This window comes from Python bivittatus, unplaced genomic scaffold (genome assembly GCF_059951505.1).
Source record: "Python bivittatus isolate LINGU-HERP-01145 unplaced genomic scaffold, Pbiv_v1 ctg000070_np1212, whole genome shotgun sequence".
Lineage (NCBI taxonomy): Eukaryota > Metazoa > Chordata > Lepidosauria > Squamata > Pythonidae > Python > Python bivittatus.
This window is the reverse complement of record NW_028277034.1, coordinates 24,696,689-24,723,347: the sequence shown is the minus strand read 5'-3', so window position 1 is coordinate 24,723,347 and position 26,659 is coordinate 24,696,689. Positions and strand designations below refer to the sequence as shown.

Here is a 26,659-nt window from a genome sequence, read left to right as displayed (position 1 = left end):
AGGGGGGATCTTAAGATAACATTTTAAAGTAATTAATTGTTTAGCAAAATATATATTTCTCAGGGCAATTCTAAACAAGTGTATCAACAAATTAGTTCTGAAATTAGAGAAATGTCCTTCGAAATAAAAATGCTTAGCAATGCAACTATTACTCCCCATTTGTAGCATTTGGATCTGCTACTTTATATATGATGAATTCTTAGCATTCATCATATATAAAGTAGCAGATTCTTCGAAATAAAAATGCTTACCAATGCAACTATTACTCCCCATTTGTAACATTTGGATCTGCTACTTTATATATGATGAATTCCCCAGGAGCAAACAAACCAACTGTTGATAAAGCCTTCTAGAGGTGTATTATCTACTGATACCTACCTGATAAGAGCAACCAGAGTTCCCCTCTCATGTTTTCAGGAATACCTTTTAGTGCAAGATCTCTTGTTTTCTCTGTACGATACATACAGATACCTTGGCCATATTCAGCAAAATGCATTTTCCAAGCTTCTTCTTTCAAAAATTCTTTTGCCTTAAAAGTAATAGATGAGACAGTATAAAATACATGGGAAACCCTGCTGTGTAATAAAATCCAATAATCATGCATCCAGATATGATGAAAGAACTCTTCTCATCCTGACATTTAATTATGTTCCATAATTTTATTTGAGGATGGCATGTCTGACTAGTCATACAATAATGTTTTCTCAGTGTGTTAGTTCCAAAAGCATATTTATTTGATGTTCACACAAAACATTTTTGATACCACATAATTAATTAGCTCTATGGAAGTTGAGGATACAGATGATGGAAATATCTCTGGAAAAGTTACTTGTGATAATCTTTTTGAACAAAAAATGTTTTGAGCATCACTGTATGGTGCCATTCCTGCCCTTAATTTCCTGAGAAGAGATCTGATAAGGATAAAAAATACATATACATAAATAAATCAGAGAAGAATGAAATAGATTTTTGTCAATGACATAATATATCTTAATTTTTTCAGCTGTGATAAAAATAAGTTCTCTCTCATTCTTCAAAGTTTTAAACATGCAGATATTATACTACAATGCTTAAATTAATTAAGATGTTAAATATTTCCCAAAATTGACTTCATCCATCATCATAATCAAGAAACTAATGTGGATATAATTTGCACTCATGTATTTGAAAATGAATGATGCCAACACGTTTGCAATATAATTAAAAGACAACAAAAAATCAGCCTACTAATTTAGGGTTGAATTCCTCCGGAGAACGCCGGCGATACATAGTCATTAGTGCCTGTGTCACAGTTGGGATACTGTTTCCATTCAAGTTGAAGTGTTGGTCTCCATCCACCTCAGAGTTCAGGCTTCTCTGGGGGCTTGATGAAAGGACACTACTTGCCCTTGAATAAACCTGAAGGGAATCACAGAGCATCACTTCTAACCCCCTACTCAGTACAGAATTCCAAATTAAAGCCTCCTTGACAAACAGATGCCCAATCTCTGTCTGAATGCATCTGTTGAAGAGGAGCACAATTCGAATCTGCAGTCCTGTAACTTATATCCATGATTCCATGTCTTGCATTTTGGCATGACAGAGAATAGATCTTGACCTTTCCTCTGTGAAAGCCCTTCAGATATTTAAAGAGTGATATCATTTCCTTTATTGCTCTTCTTTTCTCAAGGGTAAACACTACCACTTCTTCAGCCTCTTCATGTAATTTGAAACCGGGGAGGTGGGGTGGTTATGGGGGAACCCACATAATTCACAGAGCGCTCAGGAATGGACAGTACCAAAATATGTGGATCCAATGTCTGAACTGTGCTAGGATAATAATGCCCACATTTCAATAGCTTTAAGGTAGGAAACAGTTTAGCTCATACTTCTCCTGTCACATTGCCCACCCCTCCCTTCTCTCACTTTTAGTGCTGAGCCTGAGTAATTCAAGCAACTGAGGATGAAAGAAGAAGGGGGAGCACTGCGGCAGAAAAAGTCCACTTTTGCCAAATGTGATCGAAGTCTGAAAGCAGGAAGACTGCCCCCCCTCACCCTTTGTGTCAGCTCCCTGCAGCCTTTTAATCCAAATGAGAGATCTGCACAGTGATTGGTTACAAATATGGATTCATATAAAATCACAAAGAATCAAAGTGCAATGGATTTCAGGACTGAAGATCTGGCATTAAAAAAGAAAAAGTTGAAGAAACACAAATTTCCCAGTAAGTGAAATATTTACTCCTCTCATAAAATATGTTTTGAACATTTTCTAAAATATCTATACCATAAAAACTCTATCATAAGTTTTCTTAAAAATTACATATTCAGAAACATTCCCCAAACAACAAATCTATTAGAGCAGCATTTCTCAACCTTGACAAGTTTAAGCTGTGTGGACTTCAATTCCCAGAATTCTCCAGCCAGAATTCTGGGAGTTGAAGTCCACACAGCTTAAACTAGTCAAGGTTGAGAAACACTGTATTAGAGCAATGAAGTTATGGTAATCTCACAGAATCTTTTGCTCTGCTATGGAACAATCTGCAGCAGAAGAGCTGTTTCCCCCCACTTTCTGAGGGCCATCATATTCATGATAGGCCGACGAAACATAACTGATATAGAAAGCTGGCCAGGCACGTTCACACAACCTTATTGTTTCTCAGCTTGCCAGGGAAAGTAATACTATACTTTCTTGAAATTGTTTCTTCTTTAGCATCCTGTAGTATTTAAATGAATTATGCACTTGTGATCATGAGAAAAATTGTGGGAGGGAAAATTGTTGGAGCAACTGAATTAATTTGAAAGATTGTCAAAGAAACACAGAAGCTAGAAGAAGGTGGTCTAGGAAATGAATTATTTTCTCACCTCTCAGTCTTCCAACAACTCATGTTAATCATATATGGAGACAAATAAATGAAAGGAACTAAAGAAAAGCTTCACTCCAGCTTGAATTTCTCAGAAAAAGGTTACTGTAGTTAATGACAGGCACATATTGTTCCTACTGATTCATATTTAAACCACATGAAATGCTAAGATAGTAGGTGTGGGAAAAAAAGACCCTATAAATCAAGAGGCTCAGCCACCTTTCAGATGGAAGGTGCCATTGTACTGTGTGGTGGATACCAGGAAAATAAAATAAGCATTAAAAAATAAACAAATATAAATAATTAAAAGAAATTTTAAAATGGCTAAAATCTGATGAAGATTGCCAAATGTTGCAAGATTTCCATCTCATAACAGTTAGATACCATTAAAAATATTTTAAAATTATTTTTGGAGGTCAGTGGATTCCATTTTGTGATGTTGCAGGGCCAGTAATTGCTATAAATGACTTACTACTTATAAAACTATCTGGAAGTGAGATCTGGTACAGAGTTTCTTTGAATTCAGTGCTGAATTTGTTTTAACCAAATGAGTTAGCTCATGGTTCTCCAACAAAGCATGTGAACCACAATTATCCGCTATGGCATGGAATAACAGGAATGATGGTTCAACTTGTATGAAGATTACTAAGTTGGAAACACTGTTAGCGTGACATTTCTATGAAAGGCCTGCACACCTTACAACCAATAGAATTAAATGTTGTCCTGTTACATATAATAACAACTCTGGCGCTCCCAGTGCCCTTAAGTTCTTGTTTTCCAATTCAAAACGGAGTTTAATAAGCTTCTAATCTGCCTCCGCCTCGGCAGATGCTCACGGTTCTATTAAGACAGAAGCAGGAACAGAGGGCTACTGATGGCTTACTGACTGGGAGAGTATTTATAACTTTCAGTTACTGATAAATCAGCCACACTCAAAAAGAACCAGACATCTGTAAACAAATCATTCAGATAATTAAGAAAACCAAAAATTTGAAATGGCCTAATGCCACAATGGTTAAAGATCTAATTCTGTGTTTTGAATTCATGCTTAATGCAGATAAAATGGCTTTTAGAAATATTATAATGTTATGTATGTTCCACCAATATACTTCACTTGGGTTTTACTGCCTTGCATTTTATTTGCAACCTGGCTATGTATTCAAAAATCAATAGTTGGCATTTTGTGGACCTCTTGTTCTTCCAGACAAGAAGGTACCTTGTGAATTAGATTATTTTTCTTTACATTTAATCTTAAAACAAACTGTCTTTTTAAACAGAACCAACACGTATTATGGAATAAAGGTTCTAAGGCTAAGATTAAATACGAACGTTTCCCTGCTCTCTACTACATTCAATTGTACATACAGACTGGCTGAAGACCCTTCAGGCAAAATCACAAATCATAATTTGGTATCTGTAGTTATGTATACCTGAGCATCCAACTACCTCACTTCCATAATCCAATCTGCAAGCAGAAATTTCTTCCTTTTTCTGTTTTAAGACAAAACCCAGCCTAACTTATAAAAAATGGTAAATCACAGTTTACAAGGCAAACACACAGAGCTGGTTTGGTTAAAGGCACCAGGCTGGAAACTGGAGACTATGAATTCTAATCCTGCCTTTGTCACAAAACAGCCAGTTGGATGACTTTGGGCCACTCCTTCTCTCTCAGCCCTAGGAAGAAGACAGTGGCAAAACACTTCCAAAAAACATTTCCAAGAAAACAGTAGAGACTTGCAGTCACCAGAAACAGCAGGGAAAACAGGCAGCCATCAGAAAACAAGACTGACCCAAAGCCCAAAACAAAACAAAAAATGGGAAAGTGCAAATCACAATTTAGTGTAATCATCTTACCTGGGATAATCATATAATAAAGTTAAACTCCTTTAACCTTTATCCACTGCTTTATCCACTCACCTCATCATCTGAACTGTTGTAACTTCCAGAAATCTCTCTTTCAGAGTAAATTTTGGAAGTAGTTTTCTGGAGGAAATCAGAAATTCTCTGCACTAGAAAGTCTCTGTCTTTCAAATTGGCAAAGAGGAACGTCATCCGGTTTTTAGTGCTGATAGATAATGGACTAGGTAAGACACTTGAGCTGTCTGCCTTTTCAACAATTGTCACCTAATGGGACACATGGGAACAGAAGGACCAAAATAAAGAAAGTCAAATGAATTGATATACTGGAAGTTGCAGTTACTCCATCAATCAAATCTTTATTTTGGTCATAGACCAGCATAATCGCAGTTATTAAATACTGGAGAACAGTATAAAGTTGTTATCAATGATCAGGGACTATAGAAGCTATAATTCAAGAACCTTGGGGGGAAAATAAACTTTAAGCATACTTGTTTTAGTACTGCATAAGGAAAGATTAAAAATCAATAGAAGAGAATATCTGTGGCTCAGGGCTGAACTGTGGAGCCCTTGGTGCTCTCTGAGCTTGGTTGTTTGACTGCAGACATTTCATTACCTGGCTAGGTAACATCATCAGTGCCAGTGAGTGTGGGGTTTGCTCCCTGTTTATATACAGTGGCTTGCCCTGCCAGTGCTGGTGGGGGTATGATTTTCTCCTTGGTGGTTCCTTGATTACAGTATTGTTTTCTGCTTGATTGTTTGTCTGGTGTTAATCCCTGCTTATCTAGGTGTAGGCTGCTAGAGAGTATGTCCTGTGTTCTTTTTGTTTCCTTATTATCCCTTTTGAATGGTGTCAGAATGAATGAATGAATGAATGAATGAATGAATGGAGTTAATAAATGAATGAAATTATAATGGATAATTATATGAATGACACAATGAAAACTCCTTAATCTCACAATACAGGACAGACTCAACCATAGTTTCAACTAGGAAACTGTAAGCATCCTACACCAAGCTAAATCCAAAAATGCTAGGGAATTCCTGGAAGCTTGGCACTCAGACACATCAGACATCAATACATACATACAGATAAACCACATTTACACCCCAAGAAAATGCAGCCAAGCTCTACCCAACCAAGGGCTTTTGAAATTGAGCAAGGGACACAAAGTATGGCTTTCAGAAACTTAGACTGAACAGCTTCTAAAGTAGAATACACAAAGTTGTGCATGTTATAGCAACAAACCCAGAACCCTTTGCTTTATACAAGTTTATTGCTGCAGGAATGTAATTATAGCCTTGATGACTAGCCTATTTTAAGATTACATCAGAAGCTTCCTGAGCTCTAATAGAAAGCTCACTCACTTTGTGATTCCAGTGGGTGGAGGTTGGGGTGGAGGCCTAGGTCCTTGAAGTCCTTAACCTGATCAGTTGGCCTTTTGTTAATTTCCCATTTAACAGGGGATTTAGAGCGCATTCTAGAAAAAACTGGAACCTTAGTTTTTGAGTAACTCATTTCAAGAAATTCCCTAGAACAGCAGAATGCTTAAGCAGCTAGGCATCTACAAAGGCTCACTTGGATTATGGATAAACTTCCGCTTATCTGCATACAAGACAAGAAATAAAACAGTGGGCAAGTACGAAGGGTGAAATTCTGGTTTAGAAAGGGCTGCAATGATGTCATTTATACAGAAGTCGAACAATAAGAGGGAAGAAGCAGGTTGATATCCTCTTTTCATTATTGTTTCAGGTTTGCTTTCTGCATTTTAAATTTTGCATTTATGTTTTATTGGTCTGGAATTATAAATAAATAATTTCATAATTTTATTCCTGAAAGCTAAGGTATCAGTGAACCTGACATATCTACTAACATTTAAAATATCCAATTGTATTCCATTGATAAGATAATCTTGAATGTTTATAGTAATTCCAACATAATAAAAATAGCATGTTTTATACTAACCTCCCAAAGTGGGATAATGAGGCTGCAGAGATTTTCTTCTTTGCTAGTGAAACAAATGTAGTTTGTAGACACAAACATTTGACCCAAAATGTGCATTTTATTAAACGGGGTCCACAGAGTGCAATCTGTATGTCCATCTAGTTTTTCATCCTTTGGAAGCCGGAACAAAGCACGGTACCTTTCGCTTTTTGCCCTGGCATCAAGATCCCTAAAAGTAGTATTCCAGAGTTTCAGTGGTAATATTCCAATGAAATGCATCTCATACAGCTCTGAAAAAAGTGCATCCTTTTATTTTTGCATTAAAAAAAATTAACAAAAAAGGATATTCTATACAGAACAATTTTTATAGCAGTCTCTACATGTAAATGGCAACATTTATATTAACAAGGCTTGGAACTAATTTATAAAATCACTTTAACATGGTTATTAGACTTTTTTGTAGTAGTATTAGTAGTAGCAGTAGATTAGCTTGTTTTTTACACCTAAAAAGAACACTGTGTCTTAAACCCTATGAATTAAAAACAGTCCTATAAAAAAGCTAGAAATGCAGCAAGGAGGAGAAGGGACCCAGCACATGATGTAGATGGTACAATGGTATCAGATTTGTTATTTTGCTTGATGTATTATTTCTACAGCGCATGGAGTTTTATGGAGTAGCATAAAGGAACAAGCCCATAGGTCTCAAGTATAATGAACTGCAATCAAAATGCTTTACATTTTAAATTTCAGTAGTAAGGAAGAACAAGTAAAGTAGGCAAAGAACATTTGAGCAATAAGGGATACAATGGCAGAAGAGGCTACTTGCAACAGTAGTACCAAATGAAAGATGGGCATTCAAACTTTTGCCTGCAGGCACCAGGAGACAGTGCTCAAGCAGAAAGACTCTCAGCCAGCAAACCTGAAGTTGTTGTTCTTGGCATAAATCCTTGATGCCCACTGATTATGACTTATGTGTCATCAAGTCATTTTTGACTCCTAGTGCCCATATAGATACAAGTAGCCAAAGTTACAACAGCACTGAACAAGGGGTATTTATGATGGGTCCCCATGGTCACATGATCGCCACTTGAGACCTTCACTGCCAGCATCCAACAAGCAAAGTCAATGGGGAAGCCGGCACAAGATCGCAAATGGTGATCCCGTGACCACGGGACACTGAGACAGCACAGGATTTGCCTAATGACAGCAACTGGAACTGTCACAACTGCTGTTGTAAATCGGCACAGTCATGTGATGTCACACTTAGCAATGGAGTCACCAGGCCCAATTACCAATGTTAAGCTGATGGACGGGGGGGGTTTAGATGGCCCCAAATTTACCTTCACTTGCTACCTTTTGCTTGCTACATTCACTTGCTATTAGATAAGAAATAGAAACAGATTAATTGAAGGCTCTGGCTCTGGTTAAACTCTCTTCCTGCTAATGAATGCTTTCAGATCTGGATCAAAGCCTTCCCCCTGCTGAGGAATGCTTTCCTTATCAGCCAGATTTAGGTAAGCAGCAAAAAGCAATTAACTCCTAGAAAAGTGGCTGCGCTAATGACCAGGTCATACTCCCATCATGCTTTCTCCCTGTTATAGCAAAGGTATCCGTCCAAGGGTGTGAATAAATTAATGCCTACCAAAGACTGTACACTTCATTTCAAAAATGTATAGAAGTGGTGTTAAATTTCAAGCCTGCACACTTGGTTTGGAAATTTTTAATCCCAAATGCCCTTTTTCTGCAGAATAACTCTATTAAAGAGATTTCCACATCTTGTTGTGCTTAATTGGCAAGCATACCAGGTGCGAACCCAGCATTTTCTGGGACAACAAAGCAAGGACTACCTGTACATTATGTTAAACCTGATCATAATCTGTATAGATATCTAGTATATTACTAAAACTATTGTGTCTGTAACCTTCAACTAGGCAAAACAGTGCATCATAGGGCAACAATTTTTGAATAAAGGTACCTCAAATGGGCTAACTTACAGAATGTGTCCAAAATCCAGGATCCATTATTCCTGTGGGATTGAAATTTGGGAAATTTGTGGCCGCTTCAGCACAGCTGCACTGCCGCACCACCGCACAGCCCAGGTCATGTGATGATCATGGGCATACCCAACACCTCTTTCCTGTCTCCCTCTGTCCCCTGCACCCAATCAGCTGGCGGCAAAGCCTGATGGGCAAGTGGCAATTGGCTACTTTGGAAACAAGACAGAAATTTGAAATCTTAATGGTGGTGGGCACTGAGGGAAGGATAAGGGAGTGATTTGGATGCCTGCTGGTGAGGTAGAGCTGGCTGGGGGGCACCAGTGGTCGATGGGTGAGTCCTCTTCCTCCCTCAAGGAAGGCAGCCCTTGGGGACACACCAGAATGGGGAGTGGGGGTGCAGTTTTCCTCATGGTCCGTGGCTCCCTTTTCCACCTACTCCCAGCGAAGTGGCAGGCAATTCTGTGGGTCAGCTGAGGAGGAGGAGGAGGAGGAGGCTTCACTGGGGCTCTCCTGCAAGTCGTGAGGGGAGGGCAAATGGTGCAAGCCTATATTATATGTAGGTAGGTAGGTAGGTAGGTAGGTAGGTAGGTAGGTAGGTAGGAAGGAAGGAAGGAAGGAAGGAAGGAAGGAAGGAAGGAAGGAAGGAAGGAAGGAAGGAAGGAAGGAAGGAAGGTTGGTTTCTGATACTCCGTGCCAGCTTCCCACAAGGAAAACAATGGGAAAGCTGGGAAAAAGTCAGAAGTCGCTCCTGCTCCCACTGCTTTTTTGCCCTTGGTCATTCTGTTTCTCTGTTTAGGTAAGGAATATCTCTGAAACGTTGACCCAATGGGTCACAGATTCCCTACACTTAAAGTTGGTTAGAGCAGAAAGTTAGAGTTCAGAGAAAAATGATCTCATACTTTTGAAGCGTAGTCTATCTGAAAGGGAAAGACACTGCTCACAATGGAATAGAAGGCAACTGGGTGGCTGTAAATCATTCTAGCGAAGCTTGAGGCTGAAAAAATGAAAATTGCTTTCGCTGTGTTTTATCAGCAATTTAAATAAACAGGGAAAAAACCTGAAATGCTGTTTTGCGCTCTCTCTTTCAATCAAATCTTCATTTTCATAGATGTTCCCCATGACACACTCCCTCCAAAAATCCCCCCAGAGAGGCCTTAAAATAAGAGAAACCCATGTAAGAAAATCTATCTGAGCTGAAGCATAATGCCAAGTCAGTATGCAACTTGCTTAGTATGGGCTGTGCATGTTCTACAAATATAGCAACTGATTCCAAATCCTACCGTTTTAGGGCAGATACTTTTTTAGGAGACTTCTTTTTAAGTCTGGGGAGTGACTTGTCCTGTTCAAAGCCTTCATTGTCCAAAAGTTGCCTCATAGCTATGTTAGCAAGTTGTTCCATTAGTTTAAATGTTTCACTGATGTTGAGAAATACAGAAAAGAAATGCTGACTGGATCTTGTGCTAACTTTGATCACATCAGGTAACAGCAGAGTTGCATTTTTCTCCAGCTGGGTAATATCTACCCATCGGATGACAAGTTTAGCTATTAAAAAAAAAAAAAAATACAGCTTCAGCAGAAACAAGAAAACTCAATAGTTTCAAATTCAAAACTCACAAATGATAAAATCTGGAAGCTTTATAATAATTATAAAGCACTCACATTTATACAACTAAATACTGATTTATGGTGCAGTCCTCTGAAAGTTTGCTTAAATACCAGTCTTGGTGCCTTCAACTGGATGAGTCTCTAGTACCAAGCAGTTACCAATTAAAAGGGTTTGGCTACCATCTGTATGATCTTTTAATAAACCTATTTATTTACTATACTATCTGACTGGCAAATGTTGTCAGAATGTTTCACAAATAAAAACCAAGAAAATAATAAAATGATAGAGATATTTAAAAATCTAGCAGTAAAATCAATAAAATAACAAATGAAAGATTAAGTATTTTTTGAAAAAGGAGGTTCTTAACATAGCATCTGAACATATATATAATAAGAATCTCAGGTAGAACTCCCTTGGAAGAGCATTTTACGCACAGGGGACCAATGTAGTTTCTTCTCTGATGGTCAGCCATTGGCCCACTGCGGGTAGCAACAACAAAAGAAGATCCTTGAAAGGCAAGCTTAACAGCCAGGCAAGTGCATATGGGAAAAAAGGTTACTTCAGGTAGTCTAGTCCAATTAATTCTGAATTGGATCCTAAGCTGACTGACAACTTATATAGTTGGCACAACATTGCAGTAATATGTTCAAAACCCATCTGTTCCATTCTTGGAGGCATCTAGTTGAGCCACAAAAAATCAAGATATGTGTGTGTTTTAAAATAAATAGAGCAACAACCTATCTCTACACACACCTGATAGAAATATCAAATCATTTTCTACTTGTACACTAGAGCTTAATGACAGAAAAGCAAGCAAGATACATTAAATTAATACTTAAGCACTCAGTGATTACTTTATGTATCATAAGTTGTAAATAAGGACACATCACTCTAAATCAATTCAGGTGTTAAAAATACATGTAATTATCCTAGTGACTGAACAACAGTGATCCAACTACTAGCCAAAAAAGTTACAATTATTCATTCCATTTAAAGCTGTAAATATCTTAGAAAATGTTAACGTGAGTAAAAAAGGGACCATGCATATAATTTTCCTGAATTATCTCCATTTACCTGGAGCAAAACTTAAAATTCTTTGGATATAAAATTGTCAGCTAAGTATGAACTACTTCTTTTGCCTCAGAATTTTATATGTATGCTGCTTCTTCTACATGACATATACGGTAATATTGCTATTGAGTGAAATAGCACTGTGTAGTTTCTTCAGTTTACTAGACCACCTTTCCTTATACTTGTCATTATTTATTACCAAGGAAGTATTCTAGTATTTATTTATATTTTTATTTATTTAAAAATAAATAAATAAATAAGCATTCTAGTACCTATTTTCTTACCTCCAGTTCCTGCACATGAGAATAAGGACAACTTTAAGTCATAGATACTGTACATTTGTAACAAATAAACCTGCTAATAGTTCAGTAAGAAGCCATTCATACCTACCTTCTCGACCCATGAGAAAGGAATAGAAACACAGATGGTTAATGCTAAGATACATCCAGCCCTGACGTGGGACTTTCCCTTTCCAATAACTGCAGGAATAGTAATTCACAAGTTTCTCTTCCTCTGGCATCCCAAACAATTTGTGGAACTTCACTGTTGCTTCCTTAAATTTCTCGGTGTCATCATCTTCCCGAATACCATTGATTTTGTTGTATTCTGCGATGATACCCTGAAGTAGATCACACAGGATCATTTGGATTTCCCAAAGCAGCTATACCCTCTGTGTTTCACTTCTAGTATTCAAATTATGATCCTTACATTTTACACATACTGATCCATTAATTTAGAAATAAAAGAATTCAAGACAAATCTTAAATAATTAAAATTTGCCTATTCAAGATTATCACATTACAGGTATAAGCATGTATTCACACGGCAAAACCATTGCACAAATTCATGTTATGTTTCAGGCAACAAATTTTTAAAAAATAAACAAACAAATACCACAGATTTATGAGATTTCCAATGAAAATACCCTGGTCATAAGATTTAACAATTTTGCAAGGTGCTTACTGTTTTCAATGTTAAAAATATTCTGGAGGTAAGCTGATGGTATCCATGGGCACACGAATGCCAGCCAGCTCATGAACCTCACATTATTAATCCTTCACATAATAGCTTTTGGATGAGAAAGTATGAATCCATGTGTCTATCATACTAAGTTAGTCTCTGCTAAAACAGACTGGGTTCATTGTGGATTCATTCTGCCACAAAAAAGCAACGAAATTGCATGGCAAATCTGCTTTTGAAAATTGATAGACTGTATAAAGTATGTGTGGATGTGTGTAAGAGAGAAAGAGACGATATTACAAGAGCAAGAAATGTTACAAGAGTTAGAAATTCCACTGAACTAGCAGGATTGTCATGTGTTTAAAATGCCAGTTTGAACCTCTTACAAATACCATTTAATACTGGCACTGCTGACTATACCCTGATTACTCAAACAGGTTACTCACTGGAATCAGCCTTTTTAAAAATACACACATACCAGTAAATCAGGCATAAAAGATAAATTTATATACTAGCTTTTCCTAGTCACATACATACTGAACTAAAAAAAAAATATAATACCTGTATTTTTCCTCTGACAAAAGTGTTTATATCATTTTCATTTTCAAAGATAGAAAGAGTTTGTAGTAAATTCTGTTCAAGCCATTCCCAATGCTCAGTTATTTCTTTTCTTGAGCAACCTAAGGCAGGAACAGAAAATATTTATAAATTATTTCATTATGAAGCACACACACACACAAAGATTTAGTACAAGTATTATTGGTGATCACCAAACAGTTACAAAAGGTATATAAGATGATATAGATCTTGCCTGGAAGGATCATCTTCCTCTCTTTTCTCTTATCTCATTGAGAAGACTGGAATGTTCACTCCCCATTTTAAACAAACCAGTTTCTGATAATACTAAAAGTCAGAGATCCATGCCTTGGTTGATAGTTTCGCAGCAATTCAGAATATAAACCCAGTTTTGCTAATTAAAATTTTAAACAAGCCACAATTTTTTAAATGTGGTCATCCTGGAGAACTGAGAATTGCTTGAAACTAGAAATTAAAGCTTTGGATGTTCTCACTCTGGGCCAAAAGACATCTTATTGTGGCATCAATTTGCAGTTGCTTCTCTGGAATTCACGACTTGGTTGTTACAGTTATTTGGCAGCACTGTTTCTCTTCCTTGTCCCAAACATAGTTCATGTTTTTTCAGACTCAGTCACGAGAAATAACTGTCTGGCAAACAGTTAATGTAATATTTTCATAATACAAACAGGAAGAGATAAATAAGTGAGTGTCTTATAGTTCCCTATTCTTTTTCTGACATAACGGGGTGATGAATGGAGTGAGACATAGGGATTTAGAAACATCTGGCTCCAGCCCTTACAAACTATTAAGTAATATTAGACAACCCGTAACCTGTTTGGTCATCATTTCAGAGATATTTCCTTACCTCAACAGAGAAACAGAATGACCAAGGGCAAAAAAGCAGTGGGAGTGTGAGCGACTTGTGACTTGCTGCTGGCTTCCCCATTGACTTTGCTTGTGGGAAGCTGGCAGGGAGCATCCGTCCTCCCTCCCCCCCTTCCCTTCCACATGTAATATAGGCTTGCGCCATTTGCCCTCCCTTCACGGTCCTCAGGAGAGCCCCGGTGATACCTTCTCTTCCTCCTCCTTGGCTGACCCACGGAACTGCCTGCCACTTTGCAAAAGGAAAACAAAGGGAGCCAAAGACCATGAGGAAAACTGCATCCCCGCTCCCCATTCTGGCATGTCCCCAAGGGCTCCCCCTTGAGGGAGGCTCATCTGTCAACTGCTGGCACCCCCTAGCCAGCCCTACCTCGCCAGCAAGCATCCAAGTCACTCCCTCATCCTTCTCTCAATGCCCACAACCTTTAAGAGACTTCAAATTTCTGCCTCATTTCCAAAGCAGCCAATCGTTGCTCGTCTGTCGGGCCTTGCTGCCAGTCGATTGGGCGCAGGGGACAGAGGGAGGCGGGAAAGAGGTCGGGGATATGCCCATGATGATCACATGACCTGGGCTGACTATGACGGCATGGCAGCGCAGCTGTGCTGAAGTGGCCATGAATTTCCCAAATTTCAATCCCACGGGTGTAATGGGTCCTAGATTTTGGATGCATTCTGTAAGGTAGCATATTTGAGGAACCTTGGTTCAAAAATTGTTGCCCTATGACTCACCGTTTCACCCAGTTGAAGGTTACAGACATGAGAGTTTTAGTAATATATAGAGAGATTCTTACCAAACTTCATGTAATATCAGAAATCCATTATTGAGATTTAAAAGTTTGTTTTAACTTCCTTGGATGTACTCTCAGTGTACACTGCATATACATCCTGGCTGATGGAAGGCAGGGCAACAGTATGTCAGTTTACAAGATAGTCTTTAGATCAGAGACCTTAGTTTGTACAGAATAGCATGAGCATGTCAGCAGTAAAACTGGGCTTTTATTGCATTTGTGATATACTGACTGGCATGAGTCAAAACTGACTGGTACTCTCCTTAACGTTTGCAGGGAATGCTGTATATGACATGGCTCAGGCAGGCATCTCCCTAGTTTACTGAACTATAAGGAGGAAGAGGAACATCAAAATCAGACTTGTAAGATTCTGTTATTATAGTCAATCTCAATAAAAGTAGTTTTAGCTTTTTATCATCAGCTTCTATCAACCACAATTGATGACCAGGGCATATGAAAATTGTGACTCAGAATGTAAATGGCAAAGAGCATGAATTAACAAATGAGATTAATGAATGAAAAATAAATACACTGTGTATATGTGAAACTAACAGAAAGGGGAATGATGTTACAGGTATGAATGAAGGTAATCAGCTTAGTGGGTGTTCTTGTAGGGATCTGCAGGATTCATTTTTCTCACTCCTACATTTTAACATATACATGAAACACCTGGAGAAGTCATCCAGTAATTCAGGGTGAGGTATCATCAACCTGTGGATGATATCCAGCTGTACATCTCCACCCTAGGCAGGACGAGAGATGCCATGGAAGTCTTGACCCATTGTCTGAAGGCTGTGGAGGCCTGCATGGGACCAAAGATGCTGAACTTGAATCATAAGCAGAGCTGCTGTTTGTCCAGAAACATCTGGCTCTATTTGTTTCAGTTTAAACTCTAAATGGAATGGCACTTTCATTGAAGAAGCAGGTCTGCTATTTTTGAGTCCTCTTGGCTCAACTAATTGCTGAATTCACAGATTTTTGGTCTTCATAGGTCATTGAGGAATGCATGAATATGAGAAAGTTTATTTTATGTTTCTTGATTGAAAGAAAGTGTACAATAAAGTGAATAGGCTTGACAAAGAAAGTTTTACAAAAATATGGAACTAAAGGATGGATGGTGAATGGATAAGAACTGTAACAATGGAAAGAAAGTATATATAAGAAGCAATGTAATGCTCACAGCTTGGTTCAGCACTGAACGTGATGGAAGGCAAAGATATGTGATATCCCCATCTTCATATATTTATTTATTTATAAATGTAAAAGGTGATGGCAGACGTATGCCAGTTGGGGATATAAATGTACTTTTATATAGAGATTATTATATGTTGGCTGAGAACCCCAATTATTTGCAGCAAATGTTAGATAATGTAAAAAGCCAAGATAGTTATGCCTGACAGGGAAAACAAAGTAAATAATACCAAGTTATACATAAATGGAAAAAAACCCAGAGCAAGTAGATCAACTTGTGTATCTTTGTAGAATGTTTACTAAGCATGCATGGGAATAATTTTAACGCATGCAAATGCTGGTAGAGCCATAAAAGTCTCAAAAACAAAAAACCAAAAAAACCAACAACCCCAAATGGCTGCATATAAGAGTGTGCTACAGCCCACATTCTTACATGAAAATGAGAGTTGGATGTATCAGAAGAAACAAAACAGCTGAATGTAGTACAAATGGGGGATTTAGGAAGGGTATGTGGTAAAACAAGAAGATATATGGTTAAGAATAAATGGATTCTGCATATAAAACTGTGACTGCTGTGAAAGATCTACCATGAGGTGGTCTGGCCATACATAGAGAATGATTGAGGATCAAATTGCAAAAATAACTGTAGGAGAAATTGGGGATTTAATTTAAACCCAACTTTTATATATTTTAATAAGCAAGTCTTGTAAATCTAGTGAAATAATTTAACAGGCCATACTGTAAGCTCAGCAAAAGGAATCAAGCACTTGGAATTCACAGCCCCACCTAAAGTAGCATACTAACAAGAAAAAGAAAGTGTTAACCACAGGAATGCAAGTTAGCCATAAGGAGTCTGTTAGATGGTAGGGAACTACCAACATTTAGCACTGGGAACCAAAGTTTTTCTAGATAACCATCAGGTAAAAATAACAATTTGATTGCAGATTCTAAGGCCCTTTCGTTTAAATAAAGATTCCATTGTCTAAGGAGTGGTCTCATTGTATCTGCTCATTATAATTTTAATGTGCATGTCAATTAATCCAATCAGCAAATTAACCTTGCCAATTATGGAAGTTACATTCTATTAAATGGCTGTAAATTTACAGTAATTATAATCAATCAATAAATGAAAATGAAGATTTGCATAAGTCTACAAAGAGGGCTTGTAACCCCACCCCTCTCCAGGCTTTGCCCATTGCCTTCAACATTGTATTGACAATAAATCAATTTATACTTCAATATAATTCTGTCTTGGTCTCTGATTTACATATACTCCCTTCAAATTTCTCCCTAAAAACTGTATGAGTACTGTGAAAGATGTACAGTGGAGTGGTTTGGTAATACTGAGAGAATGAATGAGGATCAAATGGCAAAATAAATGTATGAAGAAAGAATGAAAGGATTGAGAGGAACGGGAAGAAAATCATGGCTGGATGTGGCAATGTATGAAGCAGTGGGTAAATGTAGAAGCAAGGATGGTTTGTAAGGACAGAAAGATATGGAGAGAGATAGAGACTGATGATGGCATAAACTAATTTTACCTATATTCCCTTTTCTTTTTCTTATTTCATGGCTTTCATTTCTTATTTCATGGCTTACTATTTCTTACTCCTTTTCTATACTTTGCACAATGATGCTTACCCAGAAGGATAACAGAGTGATGAGTATGTGTGTCCTGGCTGGATCACGGTCACAATCAATAATAGTACTTTCAAATGAATTTGAATATTGCAATACATATTCTATAAATCACTGAACAGCCTGTTAGACTACTGTGAGTGCAACATGGAAATGAACTGTTTTCTAACTCCTTATAAAGCTAATAGAATCATGAAATTGTTTCTGTAGAACTGCAAGCATAAGCTTATATCTGATATTGTTCCGCTGATGAGGAATGACATCATTCTGTCAAGCTTCCAGAGAGGCCACACATTTCTTGGAACACACATCACTCTGAAAAGCCTGCATAATTGAACAGTAGCAACAACACCTCTTATCTGATCAGTACACTACACTTTGCTTGAAATTAATGCATGAAAATATATTGTTAAACACAGGATGTTGCTTTGAAATATGAGCTATTCTTTCTGTAGCTTCTATACACTTGCACACCCAAAGATACAAAACAATTCTACCCTCACACCTGCAATATTTTAATGGGAAAGTCCTATAGTTTAGTAAGTTATTAATTCCTTGACACAACATAAATTATTTGAAAGATATATGTAAAAACTGAAATCTGGGTAAAGGACAGCACCAATACAGACTGCCAGGGTGTGACTGAATGCCCCACCTGCATGCAACAAACTTCTCCCAAACTGCATATGAATGGGCACTTAAACATGGAATCTTCTACTTATAACCTATAGTATACCAGCAATACCTCTGTAGGTGTGAACAGATACATAGTAGCAATTAAGCATTCAAAAAAATAATTATCAAAACTCTGGGTGAAGGTACTAAAAAAAATTCCATATCCAGTCCATCAAGATGAGTCTGGCAGTTTAGAATTTCAGCTTTTCAAAACAGAAAAATGAGGTTTAACCCTCATATTTATGAAGGAAACTTTGAGGCTTTTAATGATATTCAGACAGTACTTCACAAACCCATTCCCCATTTCCATTTAATACTCAATATGCTTCTTTCTTGCGTTCAGCCCATCTTTACTCCAGGAGCTTGGCACTTCACACAGAGGTCTCCCTTCATTTTATCCCCACAATAGCACTTACTGAATTTCCATAGCTGAGAGTACAGGTGAACTTTGGTCCAAGAACTTAAAACTATGTCTGCTATTTGCTGTCCAAAAAACAATGCAGCCCAATCATACAGGACTTCCCATTCAGCAAAATGAGCAGGAGAACCCCTGCTGGTCTGGTGGACCATATTTTATAAAGAAAAAATATCTATTTCCATTCAAGGAGTTTCAGCTCTATAGAAAATAAAGTCCAGGATCTAAATTACTAGGGCTACACAGACAACACAGAGAAATGCGTCAATTGTAGTAGCACCACAAACAGAAGTGTAAGTCAAGATTTCATCTTAGCATCTACCTACAGAATTAGGCAGAAAACTGGCTTTAAAAAAAATAAATAGAAAGAAACAAATGATTTACAATTACTGTACAAGTTACCTAACTCTTATGGATTCCAAAGTATAATACGTCTAGAAGGAACCAGTGTAAAAGAAAACCGATAGAGTGTAAGTGTATGTTATATTGAACAGACTGTGTGATAGAAAACAATACCTTGAGAAATAGTTCACATACTTACCGCAAGCAATAGTCCAGTATATCATAGAATCTGGTGCTTGGTACAGAATGCGATATGGTGCTACCCTTGCACTTGAATCTAACATAACATCAAGAGTTCCCACAAGAAGTCCTGAGAAAAAAAGAACAATGCAGATATTGTCTGTTATATTTATTTGTATTTATTTACTAAATTTGTATGCTGCTCATCTCCCCCAGCGGGTGACTCTGGGCAGCATACAATTTTTTTACATACTAAAAAATGTGCAGCGTTACAACATACTTTAGCTGTGGAAAGGATCAGACAGCAGATATAAAGATATATTTAAAATGTGAGCACTGGAGCACAGTGATTAAATTACTGGCCTTGTAATGTTGTAAAATTAAGCCAATACTCGGAGCATCTTGAAGAACAAAGGATATAAAGTAGGCTGGGTCCTGTTTGATTGAAAAAGCTGAACCAATTAACAACAAGCTTAATTAAGTCCATATGGTAATGGTGATACCTTCCATAAATCTCTCGCATCTTCAAATAATGGAAGGCAAGTGAAAATCTTCACCTATCCATCCTTTAAAGTTTTAGATAGTCAGGGCATTTCTACATGAGAATTTCACATTAGTTCAGAATCAGCTCTAGACCTGTCTGATTTCACAAAAATTGTTATTTTGCCATTGGCAGAAACTCTTCTCTTGCCCTGCCTTCTGGCACCCATTTCACACTATCTTTTCAGTGCACTGGAGTAACAGAAGCTTGGTGGCTTAGCAATACTGTTTCATACCAGCATTTCAAGGCTGACAGCAGAGAAGATAGTCACAGGTCAGCTTCAAGCTGCTTTTCAAAGACTGGGTACTAGAATGAGTGGCCTCAGAATAAAGAGTATTGGGCCAGAGGAATAGCTTATGTTCCTAACTCTATATATTTTCTACACTACTGTACTTAATATACTTAAATTAGAAGGTAAGACATAATTTATACAACATCTAAGCCATAATGGGATTTATTTTGTCTTGGTGTGCTGTGTGAACCCAACAAATTATGATTTAGTCAATAAACCATAATTAATCATACACAGTGCATGTCAGAATCCTCACAAGATTTAATCATAGATTGTTAGGATGGCTAGTTTAGAAATTGCTTTTTACATGCTGCGGTTCTGCCATTGTAAAAGGGGGAGGGGGGGAGAAGGAATGAGAAAGCATTAAAAGCAGATAGCTCCTTATCACAGGTGCTGGGAGGCTCAAGGTCGTACCAGCAAGGGAATCAGAAGACCAGAAGGCGGGTGAAGGAGGGAAAAGTAAAAAAACAAAAACAAAAAAAACTTTCGGCACGCTTAAGCTCAGTCTTAGCAAGGATTTGGAACCGTACACTTGTTCTCAATAAATGACCTTTTTTTTGAATCAATACTGGTTGCAAGGAAAGTTACTGGATTTGGAATCAGCAGGTGGCAGATCGTTACAGTGCAAAGTGTGAACCCAGTAATTAAATATATATTTTGATTGCAGCAGAAAGGATTCAAAGATGCCAGATTACACTGCAACTTTCACAAGTATATATTCTTCTGCATTTCCTATTTTGTGTATAGTGACTAAAGAACTCAGGTTACTGAACTGATTTAAAAACCAATAAAATAAATAATATTTTTCTTCATACAAAAGAATGTAGCCCATATTCTGAAATAGGATGTTTTACATTTAATGTCTGGGGCCAGAATGAAAACCAAATCCAAAAATGCTTCTCAACCTGAACTGTGGGAATTAATATAAAACCTATCATCATCTTTATAGACTACAAGCTTGCTTTTGCTAATACTTAAGCCCTTTTGTAACAGCACAGGTTGCTATTTTCTTCTGCTTATAATTCTTTCCCTTTTTTACACTATTCAGACTATAAGAAATACAGGAAGAGCCTTATCTTGAAGACACTAGATGAAGCGGTACAGAGAGGTATGCATGTAAATGAATAAATCAGTCAGCCACAGATGATTTCTTGTTTCAGATATTGCCACTTCCCCACCCCTCTCCTCTGCTATTGCCATATATTTGGCATTGCTCATAGTTCAATACACTTTTAAGCACTAACATAAAATAGAGATCCAGCTTTCTTAGTAACCTAAATTAACCTCAAGGTAAGAGGTTAATTTTCTATTTAAATTTCTTGTATAAGGTTTCCCCTGAACTGATAGCAAACTGATTGGCCTATAATTAGTAGGGTTTTCTATATCTCCCTTCTATATAGGGGGACTACTGTAGCCCTATTCCAGCCTGAGGGGATTAAACCAGAGCTATCTATTGCAGAGAATAGGGCCACTAGTAAAGGGCCCCACCAATCTAGATTTTTTTTAAAGTTCAATGGGTGTATTATCCTGGCCAGGAGCCTTGCCAGATTTTACTTTTGATATAAGGTCAACAATCTCTTCCTCTAACACTGGTTCCCACTGTGGAAGGGTATGTAACCTTGATCTAATGTTGTTTGCTATATTTGCAACTGTTTCCCCCGCTCCATAAATATTGATTTAAAACATTTTTCCCAGGTCTTAGATGGTATACAGCAATCTGGGACTGAGGGAGCAGTGAAAGTCCAAAAGGTTTTCGAGTCTTTATATAAAGAAGTATTTATTAATAATGACCAGGAATCTCTCTCTGCTTTCTCTTTTTTCTGATGTATTAGTATTTTATAATTTGTCTTCATTTCATAATATCTGAAATGGGGCTGTTGCAAGTTAGGCTTTCTGTATGCTAAATATAGAGCTCTTAATTTTTTGTTAGATGTGGCACAGTCTGCACAATCCCAAAGGAATCCTTTGTAGATATGTGGTTTAAACAAGTGACTCAAAAGATTAGTCAGATTGGCATTGACCTTGATTATTTATTCTCCAAGGGTATGTTATCAGCATTTCATTGTATCAAAGAAAGACTATGGGATAATTCAGTACAGGAATTAATGGCTAAAGCCAAAGTTTCATGTTCACCTGTAACCTTGGAATTAACTACAGATATACTTTTCAACTCCTAAATATCTTATATTTAAGTAAATATGGGATAGCCTTTTCAAAAGCCAAATTAAATATGTTGTCATCAAATATGCTATATGGTAATTTCAAAAAAATTCCCATCTCTCAAAGATTCTGTCCCTGTAATGGTGTGGATCTTGAAATGGTGGATCAAATTTTATTGTATTGTGAATTTTATAAGGATCTTTGGCAAGAAGTTATCTAGCCTATTTTAAAATCCAAACCAGGGATACTTCTGAACATGTAAAAAACTTACTTGCAGATGAAAACCCTAAAATTACAGTGGCAACACCCAGATTTTTAACTATGTCTATAAAAGCAAGGTTTTTAGTAACAAATCAATGAGTTGGGGTTTTAAGTGTATTATGTAATATTTATTAAACATCTTATTTGTTATATTTGTAACTTGCTTTTGGGCCTTTTGGCTGTAAATAAAATTGACTGGATTGATTGATTGATTGATTGATTGATTGATTGATTAGCCAATATTTAGAATTTATCCACATAATTAAAGCAAAATCTTTACCAGGCAGTCAACTGATTTATTAATCATAATAATTAACAATATCATTTATTTAAATATTGCTCTCAGCTGAATCAGATATTTACAATAAAACACAATCCATATTAAAATCAGTGATACTAGAACCAATAAGCAGCCGGAAACCAACCACTGCCCCCCAAACCCCTATTAAAATCAGCTGTGAACAGCCCGTTTGAAAATATGTATTGTGGGGCTTTTCAAAAAGCCAAGGAAGAGAGAGGCCCCTCAACTCGGCCTGGAGCACATTCCAAAAAACTGGGTGGCTACTGAGAAGCAGGATCCTGAGCTTATCCTCTGTTGCTGGAGTTATTGCAAAGCAAGCATCCCCTGAATAACGTTTCTTTGACATCCTCTGACCAGGAATAAGTCCTCTCCCTTGTTTCAGCCTTAGTGAATACCACAGAAACGCAGCCTATGCAGACTTTGATCCTGCGGCTTGTCGTGTCACTTTGGTGGACCTTCTTGAGCCTGCTCACTAAAGAGAATCCCCCAGTCCATTTTTTTGGCAAGATAAATTTGTATTCTAGAACTAGCTCGACTGTACTTTATGTAAGATGTGACTGTACTATCTAGATACTTATTCTCACATAAATTAATGTATAACAAAGAACACCAGAGGTTGTATTATTAGGGGTAAGGACAGTACAAATAGGATGTTTCCAACAGAACAGCTCAAGGCTGCCTAAGGTCAATATGCTAAGAGAGGAAGAGGAATCAGCAAGTATGGATATTTTATATGCCATAATGCCAAAATAATACATCACCCTGTATTACAGCAGTCATACTTGTTATGCTGCATAGTCTCCATTTTTGTTTGCTGGCAGTGTTTATAAAGTCACTAACTGGTTGGGAAATGGGGACATGAAGAATGCATGGACGAATGTTAAGAGACAAGAGTACAAATTATAGAAATTCTGAAGGTGTCTTCAAGCAGTATATCAAAGCTATAGGAAGGATGACAAGGTAGCACTCATGTCACGCTGCATAGGGAAGTAAGGAAAGCAGCAAAGATACAGCCCATTGTGGCAATGGAAAATACGGCCGCTAGCTTAAATGTGATTTTGCATTTGTATATTTGTATTTTTGAAATACCCAGCACGTAAGATTCTTATTCCAACAAGATTCGAAATCATTCTACACTGAGGCCTAAAGAAATCATCCTATGAGCTGTCAGCTGTTGTAGTAATTTGATCGATAATTATATGGAGCCTACAGGTCTATTTCTCCGATTCTCCAGCTCTTAATCCATATTCTTACCAAACTTTTCTTCTGCCTCTTCTATAGTTGTTTCCACATCCTCCTTGCTTTACAGGCCTACCTTTTTGTTTAAATCTGTTATAGGACCTCTGCCACCTGTTTGCTTTATGGAGAATAGTAATTGCATGACCAAAGAGTAAACTGGCACTTTCCAGGTACTATTATAGCAATTAGCAAATGATGCATTCTGATACTACTCAGGTTCTTTAATCCACATGGCATATTTTAAAAACATCAATGCCATTAGAACATCTAGCATACAATTATTGGCATAGGACAATGCCGATGTTATACTGAAACTGTTTGAATTGCAAAACTGAGCATGTTTTTAATAGCTTCTATCATGATTTCATGAGGTGCTCACTGACAAAACATGCTCATGAATCACAAAAAGCTTCCATTCAGTTACCAAGATTTTATATTTAAGTGCAGAATGCTACCATACACATATACTTCCTGCAAAACTAGTTATACCTGTCATTATTTTGTATCAGTTGTACATTCAAGTTAATAATGTTGGGGAGTTCAGTAAAATACTAAAATAAATACATTCATTTATATATACCACTCTGAATGCTTATGGTTTATTTGAAGTAAGTATAATCCATATTGTGCTTAGCACTTAATGACCATACAATTTTGCAGCACCCTTTATCACTGTCTGGGAATATGCAATTAACAATTCTTTTTAAAATGTGTTTTTGTCTCCGTGAATGTGCCTCTGAATTCTGGCAGCGTAGTAGGTGAATGCAGACATTATGGTTTCTTGGCATGTTGAGACATATGATACAAGAAAACCCAAGTTTAAGTCCCATCAAAAACTTGAATTTTTTTTTTAAAAAAACCCTACATACCACCAATCTAGTATTAAGGAGTCAGAGTTCAGAGTCAGTTACAGTATTAAAAGCTTCTTTGGCAAAGACAATGGTTACTCTCCCATATTTTGCTCCTGTTCTCTTTAAATAGTACATACTCTGTAGATTTTGTTACAGATTTTTTTTCTGGCAGCTGTTTTCTGGATGGGAGATTTATCAGGCTTACAGCACTTTTAGGAACCAGCAGAAAGTGCAAGACCACCTAGCCTGGGCAAAGGACAGCTGCTAGCATTTACTCTGATTTCTTTTCCCACTTGGAGCCACTGCTGCGAGGTAGTGATACCAATCAACTATCAGTCACATCTGTGGCAAAGCAGAACTGTGTCCCCTTAGTGGTCTTCTAAGACCACGTTTTTCTATCAGCCATTTTGGAGGGGTAGCATAATCAGCTGATAGCGATGTCTGGTGTGCAACTTGTGAAAGTAAAGAGGGGGGAGCCCAACAGAGGCCACTGCTGGAAAGCCAGATGTGGAGCCAGGACCCAGCCAGAGGGGTACGAAGGCCTCCTGGGGAAAGAAAAGGAACAGAGCATATGCTATCAATCAGGCCACATGGGTAAAATCTGCTCCAATGGGCCAATCTCTTTGATAGTTGGCTGCCATGAGCAGGAGGATAGTTAACTTGGACTTGAGGCAAGTGTAGCTGGAGCATAAGGCACAGAGAGAAATCAGTGCTGCTCCTGCACCACCATCTCCATACTCCAAGTCAACTATTACCTTGGTCGGTAGCAGTTTTGCTGCCCACCAGCTGTTCTTCCCCAGTCAGAAGAGGATACTTTGTGCTGACTGAGGAGATGGGGGGGATCCTTGTGGGATTTAAGCCCACTGATACAGCTGCAGTGTGGAGAAACATCCATGTCACCCTCCACCCTTTATCACTCTCTCTCAACTGTCCCAACCTGGGCAAGGAGGAAGTTGGTGTCTGAGCTCTGTTACCATGGGGTGGACTCATGTGAGAGATTTGTCCTGGGGTCCAGGGAGCTCTACATATATCCCCATGATATCCTTCAAAGGATATCAGAGGGGTCCTTTAAAGGGGCATGAAGCTACCTGGTGTTAGCTATGATGCGCCACATAGATTGCCATTCTGTAGCTTGCTGATTCTAACAGGGCATTTTGCCTGAGCACGCACAGGATTGTTAACCAAAGCAATCGTTACTGACCCACCCACAATCTAAGCATTATGTGTGGCATTCTACTTGGCTGCATTGTAGCCTACTGTATATCTCAACTGTAGAAGCAGCTTTGGTAGACCCACTGGAAATCAGTGGGGTAAGTAAGTCAACAGCTGTTCTAGAAATACAAGTAAATGTATCCATTTATTTAGAATCCTGAGCTAGATTACATGTTTGAGTGTGAATTCCAAGCACTTAATTCACTTATTTAATGTTATGAAAATATCAATTTTCTTTGGAAAAACTAATTTTCAAGCTTTATGGCTACGGCCTGATCTCAGTGACTAAAGGAAAATTAGTTTTTCATGTCCTTCACTTTACACTTGACAAGTTGCCCATCCATCTTAGAAGAATATGCTTTACTACACTGAGGCAGGGCTAGATAGGAAGGCAAAACAGTAACTTGGATTTCTGCCCAGTACTCTTAAATCCTAGTGCAGAGAGATTTTCCTTAAGTTTCTGAATCAGCAGCAGAGGACAATCACCTTGTTTTCTTATGCTTGATGTTCACTGAGACACTGAGTACATTCATCTTGTAGCAAACTTTGAGCAGTGATAACTTTTAGTAAAGATGTAAAGAATACCATGATCTAGAGCTCTGAATATATTTATTTATGCCCAAGGATCAGCATTTTCACAGCAAAAAACACAACAAGAGGCAATTATTTTCAATGAAGAACTGATGCAGGGCTCCTGTCTTGGAGGATATCATGAATCAGACCCCACACCTGCTTTTTCCCCAGTATTAAGCACCCCATTTAAGCATGCTGGTTTAAATGTGCATATGTAACTAACATAGTATCTAGTTTGGCTTGGGGTGCTTCTTGGAAATGATCGG

At 37.7% G+C, this 26,659-nt stretch overlaps 1 protein-coding gene across 2 annotated transcripts in view; it reads right to left on the bottom strand.

Annotated features, from left to right (window-relative positions):
* Nucleotides 1-26,659, bottom strand: part of TBC1D9 (TBC1 domain family member 9) — a 55,273-nt gene that overhangs the window by 19,911 nt on the left and 8,703 nt on the right. For both annotated transcript variants that reach the window (XM_007428550.4, XM_025166867.2), the window contains exons 2-9: nucleotides 18,983-19,093; nucleotides 12,838-12,956; nucleotides 11,707-11,935; nucleotides 9,920-10,181; nucleotides 6,664-6,871; nucleotides 4,758-4,964; nucleotides 1,228-1,398; nucleotides 379-529 (exon numbers count right to left, since the gene is read on the bottom strand). In XM_007428550.4, coding sequence (XP_007428612.2) covers nucleotides 379-529; nucleotides 1,228-1,398; nucleotides 4,758-4,964; nucleotides 6,664-6,871; nucleotides 9,920-10,181; nucleotides 11,707-11,935; nucleotides 12,838-12,956; nucleotides 18,983-19,093 — 1,458 coding nt within the window. The remainder of the gene's footprint in view (nucleotides 1-378; nucleotides 530-1,227; nucleotides 1,399-4,757; nucleotides 4,965-6,663; nucleotides 6,872-9,919; nucleotides 10,182-11,706; nucleotides 11,936-12,837; nucleotides 12,957-18,982; nucleotides 19,094-26,659) is intronic.